The sequence below is a fragment of the Phoca vitulina genome, unplaced genomic scaffold (assembly GCF_004348235.1).
Source record: "Phoca vitulina isolate PV1807 unplaced genomic scaffold, GSC_HSeal_1.0 scaffold36, whole genome shotgun sequence".
NCBI classification, from domain to species: Eukaryota; Metazoa; Chordata; class Mammalia; order Carnivora; family Phocidae; genus Phoca; species Phoca vitulina.
In genome coordinates this window covers 14,822,254-14,847,997 of record NW_022589739.1, presented here as the reverse complement: position 1 = coordinate 14,847,997, position 25,744 = coordinate 14,822,254, and the positions used below count along the sequence as shown (strand labels likewise).

Here is a 25,744-nt window from a genome sequence, read left to right as displayed (position 1 = left end):
ACCCGCCCTCCCGCGCAGGCGAATTGCTGCATCTCTGGAAGCCATGCAAGCATTTTCCAAATGCGTCCATTCTTTTCTATCTCCAGAGTGATCTGGATTTAATACATTACCAGGGTTCGATTTTTAACCCTCTTATTTGCTATATGATAAAGGGCAGGTCATTTAGCCTTACCCACAGTGACAATGGGGTTTGCAATCTCTGTGGGTCCTTCTGGTGTTAAAAACACACTCTGAGGGCTCTTGTGTGAGCAGGTTTCAGTTGCTTGGTTTCCTGAGTTTTGTCCTTTTTTGAAGAGACACGAACTAGTCCTCATCTCAATGAGTAAAGCCTCTGACTAGAATTGTCAAACGAACATGAATTCCTAACTAATCAGGAAAGCCTTTCGGGCGGCATCCGCCCTCCCTGCTGCCGGCACGCTCACTCTCCCCAGCACATCTGCCACTAGAGGCTTCAACCCCCTGGGCTGCTTTCACCCAGCACCGCCCTCTTCTTCATAAGCAGATGGGAAGCTGGCTGCCACACTCTTCTGAGCCTTCTCCAACCTTCTAGTGAGCAAACCAGAAGAAATAATTTCTCCCACCACTAATTCTCCAAAACTAGGTAGGGCCATCCTGTTCTCCTAGCCACTTATCCAAGATGCCAGTAACTCCCTGGGAGCTGGATACGGCCGCAGGAGAGGGAACTGAGACCTGATTCAGACGCAGACGGTGTCTCACGGTGCTTGCTGCTGCAGGATACCTCCCACCCCTATGGTGGGTGCAGAGGGAAGATTCTGGTCTCTCTATCCCTGGCAGGCCCAGTCCAGAAGATCCAACCCAGAAAGCAACTGGAACCTTAGAGTTAGCCAAGACCAGAGCGGGGGGATGGCAGCACCTGAGCTGACTGAGCTAGGGCAACAGGAAAAGCAATCAGTGGCTTTGCAGTCAGAGGACCCAACTTCCAGGCTATGTTAGGGCCAGAGTTTCCCATCTGTAAATGAGGGCACCCCCTTCACCACACCAGGCTATCGGAATCCATGAGTGCAATATGTAGGACATTTTCTGTTCCCTTAGAGGCCAAAGAACAATCATACTCTGTTTGTATACCTCCATGCAGCTGCCTTGTTTCTTGCAAATCATTTTAAAGACAGTCTTTTGGAAGAGTCTTGGGCCAGATTTCAAAGGTCCCTTAAGTGCTGGTTTACCACGTACGGCATGTCTTGCATCAGTCCTTCAAATCGGTTTTACACATTTAGATGGGACAGCGATACATTTGTTCTGTGTTTGGTGAGAAATGGACACCAAGGGGGTTTTGATGAATTCTTGAGCAGTGCTTCCAAAGCCGGTATTTTTAAAATCAGATGTTTTGAGTATAGCCCCAATATGCAAGGATAGTCTCATCCTGTACATCCGTTCTTTTCTCAGACTCTTGTGCCTTCATTAGGAGTCAGAATGGTTGAATAGACCATTCTTAACTTAGACCTCAGACACAGCACACCATGGAAACCCCATCTCGCCTCCTAATTTCTTCCACCATTCTGAATGCCAAAACAAGACATTCCAAAGTAGGGCATCTCTCAGAGCAAAGACAGCTCCAAAAGTCAAACACACCTAGTCTCAGCCCAGATTTGCCTGCGATTGCGCTCTAGAGGTTAAGGCTTTGACTAGAAACAGAATATTCACTTTCATGAGTTTGCTTTACTATGTGCTCAACTTGGGCCTCTCCTCAAGCAGGCAAACATACACTGAAGAATGCACTCTGGTACTGTTTAAACAAACAGCACATCGTCCCGTTTGATTCTGTGCCGTTTCTTTGTTGGCAGAAGCATCCCTGACAGGGCCTGCCCTGTTCTGGGTCTTTCTTTGTCAAGATGCTGTTGGTGATGAGTTGGAGAGGAAGCTTAGTCCACAAGGATCCAGGCCCCGTCTCCAATTCTAATGTAGACAGCAGGTTGGAAACCAATATACATCCCATTTTCTGTTTCTAGGTGAGAAGAGGAAAGGCCCTAAGGACAACTGTGTGTGTACAAATTGAGAGTAAACAGCACATCAGGAGAAACAACAAAAACAAAACCATTAGGTGGCATTTAAGATAATTTTTTCCCTCGAGTAGTTCTCCATTCTCTCCTTAGGAGTTTAAGTGTTCTGCTGCAGGCAAAGGGCTGGACCCACCGATGGAGGGAGGGGCCCTGCTCCCATTGGTGGCATAGTTGGAGGGTGCACAGGGCCACCCAGGGAGACTCTGGCCACTGCCCTCCAGACCCAGGGCCCAAACAGCTACTCTTGAGCTCTAACAGCTTGATCTTTGAGGAGTGCATTGCCTGTTTTTACCGATTAAGTGAGAGGGAAGAAGACGAATAAGCCTGGCCTTAGCTCGGCTTTGTCCAACTAGTTGATAAAAGACCCCAGAAAAGGCAGAGGGAGCCTGCCACCCTTATTAACAAGACAGTAAGGAAGCATTTACTCACAAAGCAAAGTGTGTAAATATTTTTCTTAGGAAGAATAAAAATACTGATCATACATAGAACAATGTGCACATTCAGTCTTGGCACTTTTTCTTCAATTTAACCAATCTCTAAGCTGGTCGTGACCTCTGCTTATGTCTCTTTTCTCTGTAGAACAATCTTTTTCAGAAAGTTACAGTGGATAACAATCATGTGAAAGATGCATTTTCTGTATCATCTTTGGAGGAAAAGCTATTCAGCAGCAGCTTTCCCTAGAATCTCCTCGACATCCCCCCCCCCAAAAAAAATACCTGCTTTGTCACTGATTCACAAGAATTTATAAGCAACTATGCTTACTTCTAAAAACCAGGCCAGAAGACCACTCTATAGGTTGATAGGGAAAAGGCTGGCTGAGAAAGATTTAAGTCCCTAAGGAGTTCTTGGTTTTTCAAAGAAAAATGAAGGGCTGGCTGGGTTTTAAACCCTTGGTGGTTAAAATGATGACTATTCCAATCAAAAAATATATCACTTCCCAAGACTCCATATTCACATTAGTCACATTGTGGGGTTTTCCCTATCCGGGTGTGTGTTCAGGGGATATAGGTATTAATTCTAACAAAAAATTTGAAAGAGAAAGCTAATATTAAAACAAAAAGCCTCCTGTATCATTTGGGTGTCCTCATTAGTAAATTGTGTGTGTGTGTGTGTGTAATTTAAACGGACCATTTAGATCCTAGGAAACTACAGTATAAAATAGGGCATAGGACACTGGACCTCACGTTCCTTATTTCTTAGAAAAAAACGGGCAGCAGGTGGGAAAAATTTGATCTGAATGATTTCCATGCCCTTTCGAGCTATAGCATTTTATGATTATAATCCAGCCTTCAATTTTTCTTTCTTTCCTCTCCTGCTGGTTTTCCATCTCAGTGAAAAGCCAGGCAGAAAAAAGGAAAAGGAATCCAAAGTTGCTACCAGCTGTGGTGAGAGGTCTGGTTGGGAAAGAGGTGAGGAGGTCAGGGAGTTGGGATGTGGGCCTCCTCTGCCCATGTCAATGATCCACACCCTGCCTCACTTCCTGGCACTGAAGTAGAAGCTCTCCTGAAGAGATTATTGTCCTGTGTCACTGGAGGAGAAAATTCATTCTCCTCTGGTAAAATTACTTAGGAAATGGAAAGCAGTGTTGCAATCAAATTCAGAAATACTGATGGGAGGGGTCTAAAATGTTCAAGGCAGCCTGCCAGATGCTGGACAGTATCTTAAATGGGGCCATCCAAGATGGTCACTATGAAGAAGCAGAACTCCAGCCACACAGACATTCAAATACATTCCATTAGAGACTGAGCTCCTCAAGAGCAGGAACTGTCCTTTCCATCCTGTATCTCCATGACCCAGTACAAGGTTGGCACAAGTTTGAAGCTCAGGAATGTCTGTTAAACGGAACAGAAAGGGCGAACAGCACAGCCTTCGGTCATCAGCTTCACCAGTCAAGCACAGTGGCAGCTTCCCATCTTAGTCTGTCACTTTGTAATCAGACAGCAATTAATTAAGCAGCTTTAATTTCTTAAGGGCATTTTTCTTTTAGGGGAAATGAGCAAAAACAAAAACAAAAAAAACCACCCAAAACCAAGAAAACCAGAAGGCATTCATCACCAGTTCTTCCTCCAGACAAAAATCTAAAACTTAAATTAAAAAAATAAGAAATGAAGCCACTTACAAAAGGTTTTCCTGGGAAGTTTCAGCCACGATGAATTAACCTTTTAAAAAGAGGCAATGATATGAAAGGGTCCAAGGGCTGGGTGCTTAATCCCCTGATTTGACACTGACCCAACAGGCCCTGATGACTCCTTCCAGCAGATACAATCAATAGGTCATGAATATGTTGCCAAAGGTCTTCCCCACTCTATGGAAAAGGGCTGAGAGCCCCTTTCTCAGGGCACCACAGAATGACCTTCATCCTCCAACCTCTCCTAACTTCCCCTTTAATAAAAAAAAACAAAAAACAAAAACCACACACACAGAATGCATATACACAAGGAGCAGAGCTCGTAGGACATGGGAAATTTGTATGGTGAATCAGATTCCAGTGATTCGTGAGAAATGTCTGTTTTGTGAAATAGAGTCTCTCTCGTTGTCCCTCACCAACCCTCCCCATCACTCTGTTTTCCCTTCTTGTCTTTCTCTTTCTCCAAATAATTCATGTCAACAACACCATTTGTGATAAACTTCACAAGCAAGCAAGCAAGCAACAGGACACAGACGTTTTTCAGAAGGAGAAAGTGTTCAGGTGTTAGTTAAGTACGGGAAGCATCTTAAAATACAGATAATACCTTAGTGGTTTTTTCCTCCTCCAAAGCCAAGCAGATGAGAGGGTAAGCCCTGTTGCTCCTTAACCTAAACTGCTTTGCCTCCACAGCAAGGACTACTGCTCGGCCGGAAGTCTGCAGAACAACTGTCAGGGCCCCTCTAGACACAACAGGAGGTGCAAGGGGGAAAGTCAGCAAGCTGGATCCGGCGTTTGCAATACTCACTTCACAGGAGGGAGCTTTGCGCTCTGCACCTGAACCTAAAATTCCTTGCTACTGCTATGCAACTCCTTAAAACAAAAGTATGACTTCGGGGAAATATTTAAAATATATATCTTTTTCTATTAAAAATATTTATCTTTTCTCCAAAACCAAAAACCAGTTCCAACTGAAACGTGTTTTTCAAATGACTGGAGACCTAGACAAAAGGTGGCAAGTGGAAAAAAGAAGCTTCTTTGCTACCACCGAGCGGACGAGCCTCCCGGGGATGTTCGCTCAGACCAACGAGCAGCTCTAGGAAATGGCAGGAACTGAGGCTTTCTCTAAGGGCCTTCAGTGAGTCACCCTCCCCTTCCTCCGCAGACCAGCACCGGCTCTGCTATCCTGGGGACCGACCGTCCAGCAGCCTGTGGAGGCCTGTGTGGCTGGCAGGGCCTGGCACCCAAGTGGTGTGAATACAGAGGAATGGGACGGATGCATGTGTTTTAAACACACATCTGCATGTGTGCACGCACACAGACACACAGAACACAGAACACATACATTCAAGTGAGGGACCCTCCCACCAAAGCAGTCACCGAAGAGGTTCCACATATCTCAGTGAGGACCAAAATGCTTACGACATCTCTGGAACTTCTCCCTGGGAGCTGTTCCTGAGCAGCATGAGGAAATGACTCCGACTGCTTGACAGCTACAACTCGTTTATAACTCTGAAGCCCTCTGGCCCGACCTTCTCTTCTAGAGGCTTCGAACAGCTTCTGACTAGTTTCAGACTTAAAATTCTCCCTCCTGTAACCACAAAAGAGTAAAGATCTCCCCCGAGAAGAGGGGGCAGAATGCTCCTGAGAGGAATCAAAAGGTGATCTGGTAAATCCCTAGTGATCAGGTGAGTCACCGTTCTGGATCTTAGTTTCTGCCTTAGTAAGAGGAGGAGGCTGGAAAAGATGACCATTAAGGTCCCTTCCAATTCTAACATTTTAGGAGTCTATATTTCTAGATGTTTCTAGACGTTGAGGACAGTTCCAGAAATGTTTTTGCCAATGGCAACATCATTGGAAAATCTATGCAGTATCCTGCTGGAGCCACTCATGGGGGACAATGTACACTGGGATATATAAGCTCTAAAACCTTTGTTGAAATGCCAGTCACATGACTTTATAGTAACAGCTCGTACATGCACAGGGAATGCCAGCCCATCTGAGATTCCCTAAAATCATCTCTTAATCCCTATTCCCAATGAGCCCAGACGGGCAGAAGCACCAAGCACCACCAGGGATGCAAAAGACACATGGTGTCAGCTCCTAAGGAAAATAAACCCCAAAGGTCCATGGGACTGAATTTACCAGCTGCATCCAGCTAGATACCTTGTTTCCATAGTATGGAGTTTCAGCATTGCTCTTGCCTGACTTCTGGGCAAATTTTTGGGATTTTAGATCAACGTTGCAGATAACCCTTGGACATGTGGAGAGTAATAACGAAGTTCAACTGTAATTTGTCTCACAGGGCGGAAGCCCCCTCCACCCCCCAGAAAACAGAAGGCTGTAAACTGTGGTGGTGGGGGAGCAGGGTGGATAACTGCATAGTATTTATTTATATAGTTCCCATCGATCTCAATTATCTGCCTATGGATTTTATACAATCAGTATTCAAATGCTCAGCCAGCTTGCCCTGGGCTCCCGTGCGTGGCATGCCCTTGGGCTGCTGTCCATTACGGCAACCTGTTCAACCTGTTAGTGTGGAAAATCTCTGGGATCTGTTGTCAGGAGCCCCGACAGTCAGTCTGGGCTACGCCACTTAGTGAATGACGGGACCTGAACGTCCGCCCTGCAGTTCCATCATCATCGAAAATGGCGCTGATACCACTTACGTGTTAGCGCTCCTGGGAAGACCAAACTGAACACTGACCGTGAAGTTGGTCTGTCGACTAGACAGCACATTAATCCGATGTTACTTTTTACACAGGGAAGGTAAATTAACTTTTGTAGGACGGTAAACTCAACTGATTTCATTAGGTATATTTACTTGTGGCACAGGGAAGGAGAAGGGGGAACATGATCTTCTTGGATCTGCCAAAGAGCGACACCGACCCACTTCTCTCAGAAAGAGAGAACTCCCTTTTATCTGCAAGGCTGATTTAAAATAAGACCCTGTTGAAAGAAGTCAGGAGGTCTGTCAGTTTCAGAAGGTATCCCCTGTCTCCTCTACCATCTCTAACTCTGGCCCCTGTGCTCCTGAATCTCGTTCCAAGTGGGTGTTGCCAGATTTGGCCCAGAAGCCCTCAGGGGTGGGTCACTTAGGGGTGAGGAGTGCTTCTGGCCGTGGTCACCGGGAGGCAGAGACACAGGGCCCTTGGACAGAGACCACAAAGGCCCTGGAACCTCTCAGAACCATAGCAGACAGTGTTTTGCCATGAAAAGAAACCCAAAGTGAGAACACTCAGCTCTTCAGGATAAATGATCAGGCCCACAGACCTCTTAAAAACAGGCCACATGTTCCTGGGGCGCTACTTGGCCCCGGCCACGTTGCTGGACCGTAGGAGATACTGATCCACGCTCCCTTTCCGCCGACTCCCGGTCCGCCTCTCGTTGTCGAACATGCGCTGCAGCTGCAGGGCCAGCCGCCGGTCCTCCTCCTCCTGCTGCAGCTTCTGCTCCATCTCCCGCAGGCCCGGGGCCCGGGCAGCCGCGCCCGCCTCCCCACCGCTTTGCCGCAGCTTCTTAAGGGAGCCGTTTTGTTCCAAGTGCTTGGTCTTACAGTGCCTTTTCCGGCCCCGGCGCAAGGAAGGAAGGGGCTCCTCACCTAGGCTGTCCGCCAGCACACCATTGGGCAGATCAAAATGATTGGCCGTCTTCAGCTGCTTCTTCGTTTTGAGGACCCCGCCCAGAACACTATTTTTGGGCCGCACTGAATTAGCCACTGGGATGTTCACGGTTTTGCTCATAGAGGTTTTGTCTAACTTGGCCTCTGGGGTGCGCCCCGGCCCTTCCTCCTGCTCCTTCTCCGAAGAAGTCCCACTGGCTCCGCCTCGGGGTTCTGAAGAGCAGCACGTTTCCGATGGGATCTCAGGGCTCCTTTTACTCTCGCTGCCCTGTTCGCCTTTAGTTTGGCTAATGGAGGGGACATAATCGAGGTCGCTGGGGGTGGGTCCGGCCCACTCAGAGAGGGCCTGACCCCCCGCCAGTCTTGTCTGTAAAGCCAGAGGCGGCTTTTCCTTGCTAGAATGGGTCACCTCGGACACTGCTAAGTCTTCCCCTGTTTCTGGAGCCAGGGAGGTGAGGGTGGCTTTCGAAAGGGTCTTTTTGATCTGCCGCTCCTGAAAGATCTGTTCCCACTTTTTGAGGATCCTGGGACTAGCCTCGTAAGAAGTCTGCTTCTGCAGGCTTCTGTTGAGGTTGCGGGGTGTTGATTTGATGATGAGGGGACTGAGCACTCGGCCATCGGGGAGTCTCTTGGGAGGAGTACACGGTGAGCAGACAATGGGCTTGAAATGGTTTAGTTCCTCGGAGATGCTATCATTGCTCTCCGGACTGATGGAGCGTTCTGGCTTATGCAGGGAAGCCAAGGATGAGAGGGAGCTGAAGGGGAGACGTTTTTCGACCGTTAAGTCAGGGGCTGAGAGGCAACGGTTGTTCTGGGTGGACAGGAGGACGCCGATGATGGGGTTGGAGGCTGGGGCCATGGCCGTAACCTAAAAGAGGTTAAAAAGATTCTATAGACATACATATAGACATATTTTTTTCTCTTCACAGTTCCTTCAAGATGGTAGAAGGATAGCAGGGGAAGGCTAAGAAAAGGGATCAAGGGTGATGGGAGCCTAAGAAATGGGAAAATCCCTAACCTAGACTGCACACCATCTGCAGAAATTCCTACACACCTGAAACAATAAAATTGAAAACCTATAGGGAATAAGACTGATAAATCACTGAACTCTGCCTCTGAAACTAATAACACACTACATGTTAATTAACTGAATTTTAGTTTAAAAGAAAGAGAAAGAATAGGAAGGGAACAGAAGGGAAAAGAAAAAAAAGAAAAAAGAAAAAAAGGAAAAGAAAGGAAAAGAAAACCTATAGGGGAAAAAAACTCATCTAGAACTTTCAAAGAAGTTCTTCTACTGGTCCTCATTCCACCCTTCGCTACTAATTCAAACTCTCTTCCTTCACATCTATTTGCAAACTTCTCCAACATAATTAGAATGCCTCGGACCCACTGTGCCTCTGCCCATCTGGAATAGTTCCTTTCACGGCCGTGTGCAGGGAGCCACCGGATGGGCGCGGAGGGCTCCAGAAGCCCGTGTCTGAGGTGTACCTTGGTTTTGCTGGTCGGGGCTGCTCTGAGTCTGCTCTTCACTCTGTCTTGAGCAGTGTCACTGCAGCTCTGACTCCTTTCCACCTTGGAATTTAGGTTCCTAAATAAATAAGTAAACACAAGTCCAAGAGTCAAAAGTAGCCCATGTGCCAACTAAGGAAAAAGAATGACAATCTCTTCTGTACTTTCAAAGCCACCTGCCAAGAAAGACGATTCCCCTGGGCAGCTACAATAGGAAATGAATTAGTTTATTAACAAAACACGTTCTAAGAACAAATCCTGTCAAAAGAGGAAAAGCCCTCCAGAGACGACATTTGGTTTAAGCCTTTGTTTCCAAACTAGACCCTGCTTAAATGATAAAAGGCCAATGGTTGTTTCGCTCATGCTTAGAGAGATGTAGGGATAATTCACCTTCTTTAATAGGTTGGATCCAGTGTTAAAATCACCTTTACAAACAACAAATTTTTTCCTTTTATTAGGCCCAAATGTCTCCTCAAGCAATCTAAGTCAGCCATGAAACAAAAGGACTTCTGAAATACATAGCAGTGCACTCAATTTTTATGTAGGGAGTCAAAATTAAATGCAGTCTCTTCCTTAACTCATTACATTTGAGTTTCCAAAGGCCTAAATCCTGGTAATTTAAGAGATTTCAGGAACACATGGTTTTTTTGTTTATGCATGCAACATTATAACTTTATAACCCAATCCAAACCCACAGTACCCATATGATAACATTAATCTTACTGTGTAAGAATTATATGCAGATGACTGTTACCTACCCCATTGACAAGAGGGTCTGTAGGAATTTTTTTTTTGAATTTGTGATTATCTTATTATTCACCTTTGTTTCCTACTCTCCAATTTGTGCCTAATACACGTCCAGTGAGAATAATGCTTTTACCAATGTGTACAGCTGTTACTTTACCTTTGCTGCAACTCTATTCAACAGGCATTTATCACACACTTACTATATGCCAGTTACTGAGGAGCACCATCTGGGCACTGGGAATATGGAGAAAAATGAGACGTAGTTTAGGGTCTTCAAGGAATCAGAGTCCAGTGGGGCAGACAAATAAATAATTCAATATAATACAGTGAAATGGTACAATAACAAAAAAAGTATGTCTAGGAGACAGTATGGCATAAAAGAGGGAGTTATGAATTACCTGGGATGGAGTGAGAGCAGGGTTGGAAAAGCCTCCCTGTGGCACATGTAGTTTGAAGGGTAAATAAGAATTTGCCAGAAGTCAAGGTGGATGCGGATGATCCCAAGCAGAAATTATTTCCTCGAATGATTCTATTTAGCTTTAGAATGAAATACATCATCATAGCTACTCTTTTGTAGCAAAAGATTTACTTTTTTTAAAGTTTCACTATGCCAGGATTAGCTCAGAAAACTTACAAAGGAGGAAACAAGGTGCATTTCCAGGGTGTCTCTCCTCTCCCCACATCTCTAGCAAAGGCCTGTCCTACCCGGCCACAGCGGCTTCTAATCCAGCATTTCGGTGCTGTTTTTCCCATTCAAACCCCTCTCACCCTATGAGATCACTCATCCTGGCCACATCACTTTGCTGTATGGTTCCAGTCTGCTGATCTAATCTATGCCCCAGTATCAACAGGAGAACACAGTGCCCAACCTGCATCATATGTCTGAACTTGACCGAGAAAACTCAACACTGAACCTAAGCAAATAATGTGAGCGTTGTACTATCTAGTGGGAAATGTATTTTGGAATAGTTCAGAAACTTCAACATCACTCTCTAAAGGCAGCTGCTTAAAAATCAGCTTGGTTTGTATTTTACCTGGAATAGTATTGAAATTCATTTGCATCCCCAGAACTCACACAAACTGTCAGTGGTGTAAACCACCCAGAAGCAAACTGGATGACAGATTAAAATGCTGGCGTGAACAACATATACTTTGGGTCAGGAGGAATCAACATAGGGCTGAAAGAGAAAGCCTTACTATTTCAAATGTATGACTTGTTTGGCATCATTCCTTGGAGAAACAGTAGACACTTAGAGAAAAAGATTTTCTGATCAACATAAGAAAGAACTTTATAACTTTCATTAGAGCAGTTCACGGATAGCTGCCTTGGGAGATACTGAGCTCCATGTCATTAGAGGTGTTCAAACTGAGGCTGCACCTATCCTTCAAGGTCCAAATACTCCATAATTAAGAATGAGCTTAATATAATTTTTAAAAACAGGCTACATATCCATATTGGCAGCAGTAGCAGAGTCAAATTTAAAGATGCTGGCTACATGCCCAAATTATCAGATGTACAAATAGCAGTTACCTATTGCTGGGGAGAACCTCTTCACATGCCCCCTAAACTCCATTTTGGAGAAATGAAAGGAGAAACGAAAGGCCCGGAGAGGAAACCTGTACTTGCAGACTGGAGCACACAACAAGGACACCCAAAGTAGTTTCTGACCATTTAAGATCTTTTTGGCAAACCTCGGTATGGCTGACACTGTCACTGTCTCTTCCATTCGCTTGGTCAGCCGACTCTACTGAGCACCAACTCCATGCAAAGCATGAGAGACAGACTGATGAAGGATAATCTTGACCCACGGGAGCAGCCAGTCACTGAAGTCCACCATACATGTCACAGAAGTGCTATAAGAAGAGTAGTAATTGTACAGCTAAACTCTCCAAGGGTTTCCTTCTAAGAGTTGTATAGTTTTAGCCCTTACATTTAGGTATCTGATCCAATTTGACTTCTCTGTTGTATTTGGTGTGAGGTTGGGGTCCAACTTCATTCTTTATTTAGCATGTGGATATCCAGTTGTGGTCCCAGCACCCAATGTGAAGAGACTATTCTTTCCCCCACTGAATAGTTTCTTGGTACCCTTATTGAAAATCAACTGACATATGGGTTTATTTCTGGACTCCCAATTCTGTTCCACTGACTGATATATCTACCCCTATTTCAGTATCACACTTGATTGCTTTGCCGTAAATTTTGAAATCAGGAAGTGTGACTCCTCTACTCTTGATCTTTTTCAAGACTGTTTTGGCTGTTTGAGATCCTCTGCAATTCCATATGTGAATTTTCATATCAGCTTGCTCATTTCTGCAAAAAAGGAGACTGTAATTTTAATAGGTATTGCAGTGAATCTGGAAAACAAGTTGGGGAATATTGCCGTCTTTATTTTTTTTATTTTTTTATTTTTTTAAGATTTTATTTATTTACTTGACAGAGAGAGATAGCGAGAGCAGGAACACAAGCAGGGGGAGTGGGAGAATGAGAAGCAGGCTTCCAGCGGAGCAGGGAGCCCGATGCAGGGCTTGATCCCAGGACCCTGGGATCATGACCTGAGCCGAAGGCAGATGCTTAACGACTGAGCCACCCAGGCGCCCCCAAGGGAAATATTGCCGTCTTAACAATGTTAAGTCTTCTAATCCATGAACACAGAAGGTCTTCCCTTCATTTAAGTCTTCTTCAACTATTTCAACAATGTTTTGCAGTTTTCAGTGTGTAAGTCTTACACCTCCTTGGTTAAAATTATTCATAACTATTCTATTCTTTTTGATGCTATTGTAAATGGAACTGCTTTCCTAATTACATTTTCAGATTGCTCATTGCTAATAGTATAGAAATGCAACTGATTTTTATGTGGTGATCTTGTGTTTTGCAACTTTGCTAAATTTATTAGCTTTAGTTCTTTCAAAATTCTATTATTTTTAGGATTTCCTATGAATAATATCATGTCATCTGTGAACTGAGATAGTTTACTTCTTCCTTTGCAATCTGGATGCTTTTTCTTTTTTTCCAGCTTTATGAGATATAATTGACATATAATATTGTATACACGTAAAGTGTACAATGTGTTGTTCTCATATACTCATGTATTTTGAGATGATTACCATAGTAGGCTTAACACCTCATATAATTACCATCTCTTTTTTTGTGGTGAGATCATTTAACTTCCAAGTATCCTTGAAAGCAGCTTTCAAGTATATAATACAGTATTGTTAACTATAATTACCATACTGCACATAAGATGCCCAGAACTTACAACTGGAAGTTTGAATCCTTTAACCAACATCTCCCCATTTCCTCCACCCTCTGGCAACCATGTTTCTCCTTTCTGTTTTTAATATTTGAATTTTTTGAGATTCCACATGTAAGTGATATCATACAGTGTGCATCTTCTCTCTTATTTCACTTAGCATAATGTCCTCAAGGTCCATCCATGTTGCTGCAAATGGCAGAATTTCCTTCTTTCTCATAGCTGAATAATATTCCACTGTGTGTGTGTGTGTATGTGTGTGTGTAGACACCACATTTTCCTTATCTATCCATCCATAGAAGGACACTTCGAGTGTTTCCATAGCTTAGCTATTGTGAATAATGTTGCAATTAACATGGGAGTGCATATAGCTCTTGGAGATCCTAATTTCATTCCTTTGGATATATACCCAGAAGTGGGATTGCTGGATTTTCATTTTTTGAGGAAACTCCATACTGTTTTCCATACTGGCTGTACCAGTTTGCATTCCCACCAGCAGTACACATGGGTTCCCTTTTCTCCACATCCTCACCAACACTTATCTCTTATTCTCTTGAGGATAACAGCCATTCTAACAGGTGTGAGGTAATATCTGTGGTTTTGATTTGCATTTCCCTGATGATTAGTGATATTGAGCATCTTTTCATGTACCTGTTGGCCATTTATCTTTTTTTTTTAACATTTTATTTATTTGAGAGAGAACAGGAGAGGCCAAGCAGGAAGAGTAGCAAAGGGAGAGGGAGAGTCAGGCTCCCTTCTGAGCAGGGAGCCCGATGTGGGGCTCGATCCCAGGACCCTGGGACCATGACCTGAGCTGAAGGCAGACGAGACGGCTCAACCGACTGAGCCACCCAGGCGCCCCCTGTTGGCCATGTATATGTCTTCTTTGGAAAAATGTCTGTTTAGTTCCTCTGCTGATTTTTCAATTGGGTTGTTTGGGGTTTTTTAGTTATTGTTGTTTGTGTGTGTGTGTGTGTGTATGTGTGTGTGTGTGTGTGCTATTGAATTGTATGAGTTCCTTAAATATTCTGGATATTAACCCCTTATCTGACAGATGACTGACAAATATTCTCTCCCATCCCTCAGGTTGCCTTTTCATTTTGTTGATTTTTGCTGTGAAAAGGACTTTTAGTTTTAGCCCCACTTATTTCCTTTTTTGCTTTTGTTGTTTGTGCTTTTAGTGTCATATCCAAAAAATCATTGCCAAGACCAATGTCAAGGAGCTCTTCACCTATGTTTTCTTCTAGGAGTTTTACACTTTCAGGTCTCATGTTTAAGTATTTAATCTATTACAAATTAGTTTTTGTGAGTGGTGTAAAATAGGGGTCCAATATCATTCTTCTGCATGTAATTATGCAGGTTTCCCAATACCATTTATTGAAGAGACTGTGCTTTCTCCATTGAATATTTTTGGCTCCCTCGTCTAATATTAGCTGACCATACATGCACTGGTTTATTTCAGGGCTCTCAATTCTATTTCTTTGGTCTATTTTTATGCCATACCATACTGTTTTGATTAATATAGCTTTGTAATATAGTCTGAAGTCAGGAAGTGTGATGCCTTCAACTTTGTTTCTTCTCAAGAACAAAGGCTATTTGGGGTCTTTCATGGTTCCATACAAATTTTAGGGTTGTTTTTGCTATTTCTATGCAAAAGGTCATTGGAATATTGATAGGGATTGCATTGATATAGATGGTTTTGAGTAGTATGGATTTTTTATTATTAATTCCTCTGATCCATAAACACAGGATAGCTCTCCATTTATTTGTGTCTGCAATTTCTTCCATCAACGTCTTACAGTTTTCAATATACAGATCTTTCACCTTCTTGGCTAAATTTATTCCCGTGTATTTTATTTTTTGGATGCTATGGTGAATAGGGCTGTTTTATTTCTTTTTTTTAAGATTTATTTATTAGAGAGAGAGAGGGTTGGGGGGGGCAGAGGGAGGGAGAGAGAGAAATTCTCAAGCAGACTCCCCGCTGAGCGTGAAGCCCAAGGCAGAGCTTGATCTCACAACCCTGAGATCATGACTTGAGCCAAAATCAAGAGTCAGATGCCTAACTGACTGAGCCACCCAGGTGTCCTGGGGCTGTTTTCTTTCTTTTTCAGATATTCCATTGTTAGTGTGTAGAAACATAAGTGACTTCTGTATACTAATTTTGTATCCAGCAACATTACTGAATTCATTGATTAGCTCTAACAGTTTTTCAGTGGTCTTTAGGATTTTCTATATATAAGATCATATCATCTGCAAACAAAGACAACTGTACTTCTTGCTTTCTAATTTGGTGAGAATCTCTTTGAGTTTGTTTGGTGACCTATGAGCTTCCTAAACATAGATATCCAAACCTCTCCCCCAAATTTGAGCAGTTCTTACTTCTTTAAATAACTTTTCTACTCCCTTCTCCCTCTCCTACTCTTCTCCTTCTAGAACTCTAATAATTCACAAATTGTTTCTTTTGAAGGTAACCCACAGATCATATTGGCTTTCTTCACTCTTTCTCATTCTCCTTTCTTCTGCTTAATCCATTCTGCTTTTTTTTTTTTTTTAAGATTTTTATTTATTTATTTGACAGAGAGACACAGCAAGAGAGGGAACACAAGCAGAGGGAGTGGGAGAGGGAGAAGCAGGCTTCTGCCGAGCAGGGAGCCCGATGCGGGGCTCAATCCCAGGACCCTGGGATCATGACCTGAGCCGAAGGCAGACGCTTAATGACTGAGCCACCCAGGCACCCCCCATTCTGCTATTGATGCTCTCCATTGCGTTTTTCTTTTCATTCACTGTATTCTTCAGCTCAAGAATTTTCGTTTGGTTCTTCCTTAAGATTTCTCTTTGTGAAACTTCTATTTCTTTTTTTACTGTACTGTTGTCCTGATTGAGTTGAATTGTCTTTCTGTGTTTCCTTATAGCTCACTGAGCTTCCTGAAAACAGCTATTTTGAACTCTTTATTGGGTATATCACAGATCTTCATGTCTTTGGGATCCATTACTAGAAAATTATTATGATCTTTTGATGGTGTCATATTTCCTTGATTTTTCATGTTCCCCCTTGACATTTTGCATTGCTATCTTCACATCTGAAATAGCAGTCACTTCCTCCAGTCTTCATTAATTGTCTTTGGGAGAGAAATATCTTCCATCAGCCTTGGTAGGGATTCTGAGGCTTGCTCCTTGCTTCTTGCTCCCTCTTGTGGCAGAATTCTTAAGCTTGTATGACTTGTCTTGATCTGCAACATACCAGGTCAAGTGCTGACAGCCTCCCTTTTGCTTTTCCAAGGGTGGCACTAAAGCTCAAGTTTGTGGTCTCTCCTTTGCCCACAGAGTCTGACTGGCTTTCTACACATGCTCACTAGTCATCAATACTCGTTCTCACAGCCACTGGGAATATGTAGAGGAAATGGGCTACAGGGTGGAGGTGTGAATGAAGAGTGTGAAGTGCTGGGAGTGCCTGTGCGTCAGGTGGGAGGATCCACAGATGAAGATCTGGTTATTTGAGATTTTTCTTCATTTTAAATGTAGGTCTTTAAAGCTATAAATTTCCCTCTAAGAACTATTTTTACTGCATTCCAACAGGTTTAGTATGGTGGGTTTCATTTTCATTCCTCTCAAGGTATTTTCTAATTTCTCTTGTGATTTCTTTTTTGATCCATTGGTTTTTTAAAAATGTATTGTTTAATATCGACATATTTGTGAATTTTTCAATTTTCCTTCTGTTATTGACTTATAGCTTCATTCTATTGTGGTCAAAAAAAGATATTTTGTATTATCCCAATCTTTTAAAATTTATTGAGACTTATTTTATGGTATAACATATGGACTATTCTGGAGAATGTTCCATGTATACTATAATAAAATGTGTGTTCTGCTGTTGTGGGGTAGAGTGCTTTATATATGCTAAGTCTATTTGATATACAGTATTGTGCAAGTCTTCTATATCCTTGTTTACCTTTCATCTGTATATTACATCCATTATTGAAAGTGGGTATTAAAGTCTCCAACTATTATCATTAAAATGTCTACTATTCCCTTCAATTCCGTCAGTTTTTGCTTCATATATTTTGTGCATCTATTATTAGGTGTATATGTGTTTACAATGTTTATATCTTCTTTTTTTAAGTAATCTCTACACCCAACGTGGGACTCAAACTCACGACCCAGAAATCAAGAGTCACATGCTCTACTGACTGAGTTAGCCAGGTGCCCCATATAATGGTTATATCTTATTAAGAGATTGACATTTTCATCATTATACAATGCCTGTGTTGTCTCTTGTAATAATTTTGTCCTAAAGTCTACATTGTCTGCTATTAGTTTAGCTACTCCAGCCAGTTCTCTTTTGGTCACTGTGTGCATAGAATATCTTTCTCTATCCTTTCATTTTCAACCTATTTTTGTCTTTGGATCTAAAGGGAGTCTCAGCATATATTTGGATTTTTTCTTTTTCTTTTTTTTTGAGAGACAGAGTGAGGAGGAGAGGCAGAGGGAGAGAGAGAATCTTAAGCAGGCTTCATGCTCGGTGCAGAGCCCAACACAGGGCTCAATCTCACAACCCTGATCATGACCTGAACCAAAACCAAGAGTCAGACACTTAACAAACCAAGCCACCCACGCGCCCCTATTTGGATGTTTTTTTTTAAATCCATTCTACCAATCTCTCTTTTATTTGGAGAGTTTAAGTTATTTACATTTAATGTAATTACTGATAAGGAAGGACTTACTTCTGCCATTTTGCCATTTGTTTTCTATATGTCCTATACCTTTTTTGTTCCTCGATTCTCCATTAATGCCTTCTTTTGTGTTAGACATTTCCTGTGTACCATTTTGAGTCTCTTCTTATTCCTTTACTAAATATGTTGTAGTTATTTCCTAGTGATTGCTATGGGGATTACAATTAACATCTTAATTTACAACAATCTATTTTAAAATTAGTATCAATTCAATTTCAATAGCATACAAAAGCTTTCTTCTATATAACTCTATTCTCTCCCTTTTACGTTGTTATTGTTACATGAAAAGCCACAAAAATCATGATGGTAAAAACATCTTATAGCCATAAACATATTATTATTGTAGTATTTGGTCAAGATAAGAGGCTTCAAAATACTGGCTGAGAATAGTCAAGACTAGTGAACTTGATAATATTTTTAGGGTTGGAAGAACTCAAACAACATCTTCACGAAAAAATAAAAGAAGTAACTACTCTCACTACTTTGTGCACATCTATTTCTGTACCCTCAAACCCTAAGACATAGTGGATATATTTAATAAATTTCTTATAAATGAACAAAAATATGCACAGAAACACTTCTCTCCTCCTTATGAAAAAAAGAGAAAACTTCAACATTTATTAGGAATGTAATATCTGTCAGGCACTGAGCTGCTTTAAATATATTATATCTCATTTAATACATACAGAAACCCTATGAGATAAGCATCCTCATCCTCATTTTACAAAGAACTGAGGGAAGTGATCTTCCAAGGTCACACAGTTGTGAAGCCAAGATTTTAACCCGTATCTCTATGATTCTAAGCCTGTGCTCTTTCTACCACAGCATATTGATCTTACATTCTACTCTACTCTGCCATAGAACAGACCCAGCACATCTAGGGAAGCTCTCTCTTCCAAACACATAATGAAGTCATAAACAAGAGAAAGCAGCATTGTCTGAAAGGCAACTGGCTTAAAATTTCCATTGCCAAGAGACCAGATGGTTTCTGGGATGTAGAGTTAGGCTAAAAATACCCACAACCACAATGAATCTGACTTACAAACAAAGAAAAGGAGAGGCAACCAGTATAAACATGCAGCTGGAAAGCAAGATTTAATGCTTATAAAACACTGCTTAAAGGGTTTTCAAATGGCAATACAGGATACAAAACATTAGATAGCTCACCTCTCAACTGTTCAATCATCACTCTCACATACCCAAACCACATTAGTTTTTTAATTAAACTCTCAGGTCAGGCAGAGCTAAGTTCCACCAAGAAGCTAAAGGCTGGAGAGGAGCCTCCTCCTAGCCCCTAGCCTGCGTGCATGAGCCCTCCCAACTACCACCACATACACACATACTTGAATGAAACCAGGAGCTTCCTTAGGCCCAATTGTAGTTGCCATGCACCCAGAAATAGATGAGATTTTGTTATAATCCTTCTTTTATATATTTATGATCTGGGTTATCTGCCTTGTGTACACTAGTATTCTTTTTTTCTTAAGTGTACAGTTTAATGGTTTTTAATTCACAGTTATAATCATTACCACAATCAATTTTAGAACATTTCCATCACTTCAGTCCCCTCAAATGGCAGGATAACTGGACAGGTTCTTACTTACCTCTGTTAGAACAAGGCAGGGTATAAATTAAACAAACAGAAGGAAGGCAGTTTTCCTTTGCAAAGGTAGATCATTTCAAGACCAGGTTCCAAGTGCAGAGCCTTTGGTCACAAGGGTTCTGACAATGGTTTGATGAGAAAGTGCATAGGTTTGAAATAAAGAGAGACCTGAGTTCAGTTCCATCTCTGTCACTCTAATGAGGTGAGAAGCTCTTGGGTGAGTTACTTAACGTCTTTGAACTGCATGTTCCTTAGCTGCAAAACGGGAATAGTATTATAAAACTTGTAGGATTAATGTGAGAACTAATGTGAGTACTTTACATTCATCAACATGACAGGAAGCACTAGAAAAAAGCTAGTTCCCCTGACACAGAGCCCGACAACTCACCAACCCTCCCTCTGAAAACTAGCAGGTATTTCTGTCCTGGTATAGCAGAGAGATTACTGACCCCTATAAATCCTGCCCCTCTCCCTAAACTCCACATCACTTCTCCTTAAGCTAGCTTCCTTTTTCAACCAGATTCCACGACTTTTAACAAGATTTGTCCTCTTAAGAACCAGGCCATCTGCTTGATTTGTTTCAATTCCTTTATCCCTCCCCAACACACACACACACACACACACACACACACACACACACACACGAGCACAGGACATGCCCCAGGCCGTCACCAAGTCTGTGGCTTCTTATAACTCACTACCTCATCTTTCTTTCTCAGTCTCCTCTCCCTCATGGCTACTGTTGGACTACTCCCCACACACAACTTGCTAAGTCTAATCCTTAGATTTTTACAGAACTTTCCAACTACCCTCAACCCCTTTCTTTTCATGCCATGGCTTCATTCTCTCCACTCTTTAAAACTCTACTTTAAGCTACTTCTAGATGCTTCACTTTTAGAGGTCGAAAAAATCCTAAGAAACCACCCAGTAAAAATCCCTGCGTGGCAGATCGCCATAACAACCTGCATTTTACATAGATGAGACAGAAGGGGAACAACTGAGTTTACTGGAGCTCACACTGCTACTTCCCCATCATCTCCCTAGACTAGCCTCCCCATCCCCACCTCTCTGGCTTTGCCTCCTTTCATCAATTCTAGAGCTAGTCCTCCAATATCATATCACTCGTGTGTCTGTTTGGTATCTGTTACCTGAAAGCATCTGTATTTTCATTCGTTCATTTTAAGGAAGAGGGACAAGTCTGCATATTTTAATTTACTCCAACACTGACTGGGCATGCATTTAATATTGCTGAATCTGTCAGTCGCTGTCTCTATCTCTCCTCCAACACACCTTATAGTAAACACCTTAGGTCTCTTTTGATGTGTCCCACTCTGAACCATAGCCTCAGGCTTAAAGTATTTGGACAAAATAATGAGGACAAAATAATGAAAACTAAATAATGTGGTTCATTTCTACTTAATTAAGAGTTAATTACTACTCAGTGGGAAACATTTTTCTTTTATAGAATCTATAAAAAGTATCACCATAAGCTGTTGTTAATGCATTAGAATGCTAAAAGCAACTTTATAATATATGAGCCTTATCACTGTGGTCACTAGACTCCCCATATCCCAAATTAATCCTATGGAATCTAGTCTATAAAACAGCCACCAGCCAGTCTGTTCCTCTATACAGCTCCCAGAGCCCGCCCTCCTATGCTGCAAGTTTGACAATGGATTCTGACAAAATTCCAGTTTAATCCACCCAAAGGCACAAGACCTATCTTACTCAAACATTCCCCAAGTATTTATTGAGCCTCCCCTATAGGCCAGGCGCCTCCCTAAGCATTGCAACTATAAAGGTGAACAAGATGCTGTTCCTGCTTGCAAAGAATTTAAAGTCCAGCAGGAAGACAGGCAGAGGTGGCAGAGGGGTCTATACGAAGGAGATGGGTGACAATGGGGTAGAGTGGAAAGAGCCCCTAACTATTCTAACTCAGATCCCTACTGTTCTAGCTATCTGCAATTTGGCAAACCATCTTCTCTCTCCAGGCTTTAGTCTTCTCATCAATAAAACAAAAGAATTAGATAATATTTAAGATCCTTTTCAGCTCTAAGGGTCCACATTCTAAAAGAATATAACAAAAGAGTGGCAGTAATAGTCACTGAACTTACCACGTGCCAGAAATCTTGCTAAGCGCCATTTACGTGAGATATGATTTTGTATGGAATGGCAATACAGGGAACACTGCATTACTGTCTTTTTCTTTTTTTCATTTTTTAAACTGGAAAGAGGATAGATGGTTGAATTATATCCCTTTTTATGATTATGCCCTATTTCTAAGAAAAATCCATAGTGACTTACTGCAAAAATACATAAAGACTCAGCCTTAATGGAGGATAGAGATCACATTAAGTAATAAATATGGAAAAAGTAAACCAAAGTTTGTTGTTGTTGTTGTTGTTTTAAATTATAGGCCATGTTGGAAAGTCATGATGACTGAACTAAAAACCCTAATTCTAAACCTCCTGATAGCGAAAGCAAAGAGGAAAATGCAAGTGGTCATGTAGCCTTTTGAAAAGACACATCTCAACAGAGAAAGTTTCTCTAGGCTGAGCTTTTGGAAGAATCTGCAACCAGGTTTTTTGTTTGATTCTAGTGAGGAAGAAGGGAATGAGGAGTGAAGGGAAATAAATGTGAACAAACAAACCAGTTTCTCAATATATCAAATAAAAGTTTAACTTTACAATGATATATCTTATGGTTCAAGTTCACTTTTTTCAATTAGCATATATTTTGTGATTAACTTAGGAATGATCTTGGATTAACTATTACTCTACCTGCCTACTCGAGAGACGTTTCATTTTCAATAGGACTGTACAATTGTAGGAATAGTGCTTTAAAGCCCTCTTTGCTTTGAATTTTTCATATAAAAAGAGACTGGGTTGTTTGCAAGACTCATAGCCAGAGTCGATTAATGGATTCCTTCCAAAATAACCATCCTATCAGGCCTACTCATTCTTACCTCTATGCCTTTGGGCTTAAGAAAGAAACATTTATGAAGTAGATAAGTAAAACAAATGCAGATTGATTTTATTTAAATACAGTTGTAACAACTTCCAAAGCTTTTACATATGACCTCTCTTGAGGAAAAGAACTTATGGAGAAAACCTATTCTTTTGTTGTTGCTTAACACATGGAAAAAAATGCATTTGAAATATCCAAAAACTATTAAAAATGCTAATACTTTTTTTAATGTGGTAAAATATATATAACATAAAAGCCATCATTTTAACCATTTGAAGTTTACAGTCACATTGTTGTGCAACCATCACCATACTAATTATTTTTTAATATATCCATAAGCTACATCCCATTGTGTTAGAGTAGGCAGTTAGTCAGGCTTTAACAGGCCAGCCAAGAGGGGTGTGTGTGTGTGTGTGTGTGCGTGTGTGTGTGATGGCTCACTACCGCTATCAGGGAAAGTTAGAGACCCATCCTGGCTGGCTCCAAAAACAAAGCCATAGAAGCCAGATCAAACCAGACGGACCCAAGAAAAGAAGGCCAGAGATCCTGACCAAGTAAAGAGAAAAGGTATGAAACACTGCTCCCAAGAAATCCCCTCCCCAAGGAATAAGTATTCCACCCTGTAGTGAACAACTGTCAATAAAAGACAGAAACCCAACCCCAGGGTGCACTCTCCTTGAGCTTGCCTGCTCTCATATCTCAACAGTGGACTCTCATTTTCATAAACTTTCCTACTTGCACACTCAACTGTTGTGTCTGGTCTATCCTTGAATTCTTTCTTGCAAGGAGACCAAGAGCCTCCAGCAACATCTTTGGGATGGGCTGGGTCAAGGCCTTAGGGCCTCAGAGAGTCTCCCCAATTCACCTGGCAACAATTTCAGCATTAACAGGTCCATATTGGAGGCACCTGGATGGCTCAGATGGTTGAGCATCTGCCTTCGGCTCAGGTCATGAACTTCAGGTCCTGGGATTGAGCCCTGTGTCGGGCTCCCGGCTCAGCGGGGAGTCTGCTTCTCCCTCTCCCTCTGCCTCTCCCTCTGCTTGTGCTGTCTCTCTCTCTCTCAAATAAATAAACAAATCTTTAAAACAACAACAACAGGGCGCCTGGGTGGCTCAGTCGTTAAGCGTCTGCCTTCGGCTCAGGTCATGATCCCAGGGTCCTGGGATCGAGTCCCACATCGGGCTCCCTGCTCGGCGGGAAGCCTGCTTCTCCCTCTCCCACTCTCCCTGCTTGTGTTCCCTCTCTCGCTGTCTCTCTCTCTGTTAAAAAATAAATTAAAAAAAAATCTTAAAAAAAAAATAGAACAACAACAACAAAACAAAAACAAGTCCATATTGTTTTTCTAAGTATTCTTTGGAACTGAAATTTAAATATTTTCTTATCTAAGGAAAAAACCTGTTGACTACATAAGAGAGGCAATTCACAGTATTACCATAATCGATTTTCCAACCTAAGGTTTCCATGACATCAGCAAACTATGTCCTAAAAAGATATGCCTACCAACCAAATCCAATGAATTGTTCTAATAACTGTACTAATAACTGAACTCAGTCCACAACCTTGGATATTTGGAAAAAATGAATGCTGAAATGTATAAGACAAATTGCAAACACTCATTAATAGTCAAATGTTATGTGACTCTTCTCCTATAAAGTAGTCCCATTGTGGCTCAATGATACAGAGTAGGGGCAAGAGTGGGCCAAGGAGCAGGAAAAGAAGATGTATTACAGAGATTCCAGAACCACACATAATTAAAAGCAAACGCCAGGGCACCTGGGTGGCACAGTTGGTTGGGCATCCAACTCTTGGTTTTGGCTTGGGTCGTGATCTCAAGATCGTGGAATTAAGCCCTGCATCAGGCTCTGTGCTCAGCACAGAGTCTGCTTGTGATTCTCTCTCCCTCTCCCTCTGTCCCTCCTGCTCGTGCTCTCTCTCTCTCTCTTAAATAAATAATCTTTTTTAAAAATTTAAATTTAAATTTAAAAAAGCAAACCCCTCCATAAGGGCTTTATGTTTTACCCTTTAGAAAGAATTTTCTAAGTTCCTTGCTAGGCATTTCTAAGTAACGACATATTAACCTGCTACCTCCCTTATAAGAACGAATTTATAAGAGTAGAGATTGGAATTGGTGATAACTAATTGAGGCAATTTGGCCTCGGCATCATATTTGAATTTTAATAAATAGTTCTCTTTTTTCCAAGTCATTTCAAATTATGAGATATTAATTAATCACAGACTGCCTAAAAGCAACATTTATTTGTTTTAGGGAGTATTTATTGTGACTTCATTGGAATGAATGATACGATCTTTTTCTCTTGTCAGTAGATCTCTCTCGTAATCATTAAAATATGCCTGCTATAAATGGGGTGAACTCCATATATACAATCAGCAGCTGAAAAATTCTTAGTCAAGCAATCTTGAATTTTTTAACTTTAGAGGGCATCTTCAGTTCAAGTTCATATGCACAACGTTAAGAGTTTCATCTTTACCATAAATGGAAAGTATGCTGGCTTACATCTTACTTATTGGGTTCTGATTACATCAATCAAACCTAAGTGGCTACAATACAGTGACCACTAAACAAATGTCAAATGAATGAATAAACACTCCAGGAAAGAGTCTTCCTGGAAGAAGGAGTTACCATTACCTAGAGAAGGGGAGGCATTTAAGGGAAGGTGGGCGGTTAGTGAATGTTACTCTCAGAAATAACAGGAAAATCAGACTGCTCCAAAAGAACACATACAAAAAAGATTCAGATATAAAAACTACATCAGGGATCACAATAGTTCGTACTTTATAACATCCTTAAGTTGGAAGCTTTTTGGGTCACATTTATTAGTGATTAGCAATAAAAAGCCTCAAAATAAAAGAATAAAATAAATAGGTGTATGTCTACAGGGGCAGCAAAAAAGAGAGATCTACCTTATGGGACTGCTGGGAAGGAGGAAAGGAACCCCAGATATAAGGGTGAGTAATGCCAGCTTTAACCAGAAACAGACAACCCAATGGCATAAGATGATGTTTTTTCATTTTATATTAAAACAGAGAGCATGGCACATAGTAGCTGTTCACAGAATGTCTGCTGAATGAATGATTCCTTCCTACCATCCCTCCTCCACTTCTTCTTCCCTTCCTCCTATTTATGTATCCCTCTACCCCTCTTCCTTCCTT

General features: G+C 41.7%; 1 protein-coding gene across 1 annotated transcript in view; it reads right to left on the bottom strand.

The window, feature by feature from the left end:
• Positions 1-69: 69 nt before the first annotated feature.
• RNF169 (ring finger protein 169) overlaps positions 70-25,744 on the bottom strand; it is an 82,665-nt gene continuing 56,990 nt past the window's right edge. The window contains exons 5-6 of the mRNA XM_032426915.1: positions 9,254-9,353; positions 70-8,633 (exon numbers count right to left, since the gene is read on the bottom strand). Coding sequence (XP_032282806.1) covers positions 7,449-8,633; positions 9,254-9,353 — 1,285 coding nt within the window. The 3' untranslated portion in view covers positions 70-7,448. The remainder of the gene's footprint in view (positions 8,634-9,253; positions 9,354-25,744) is intronic.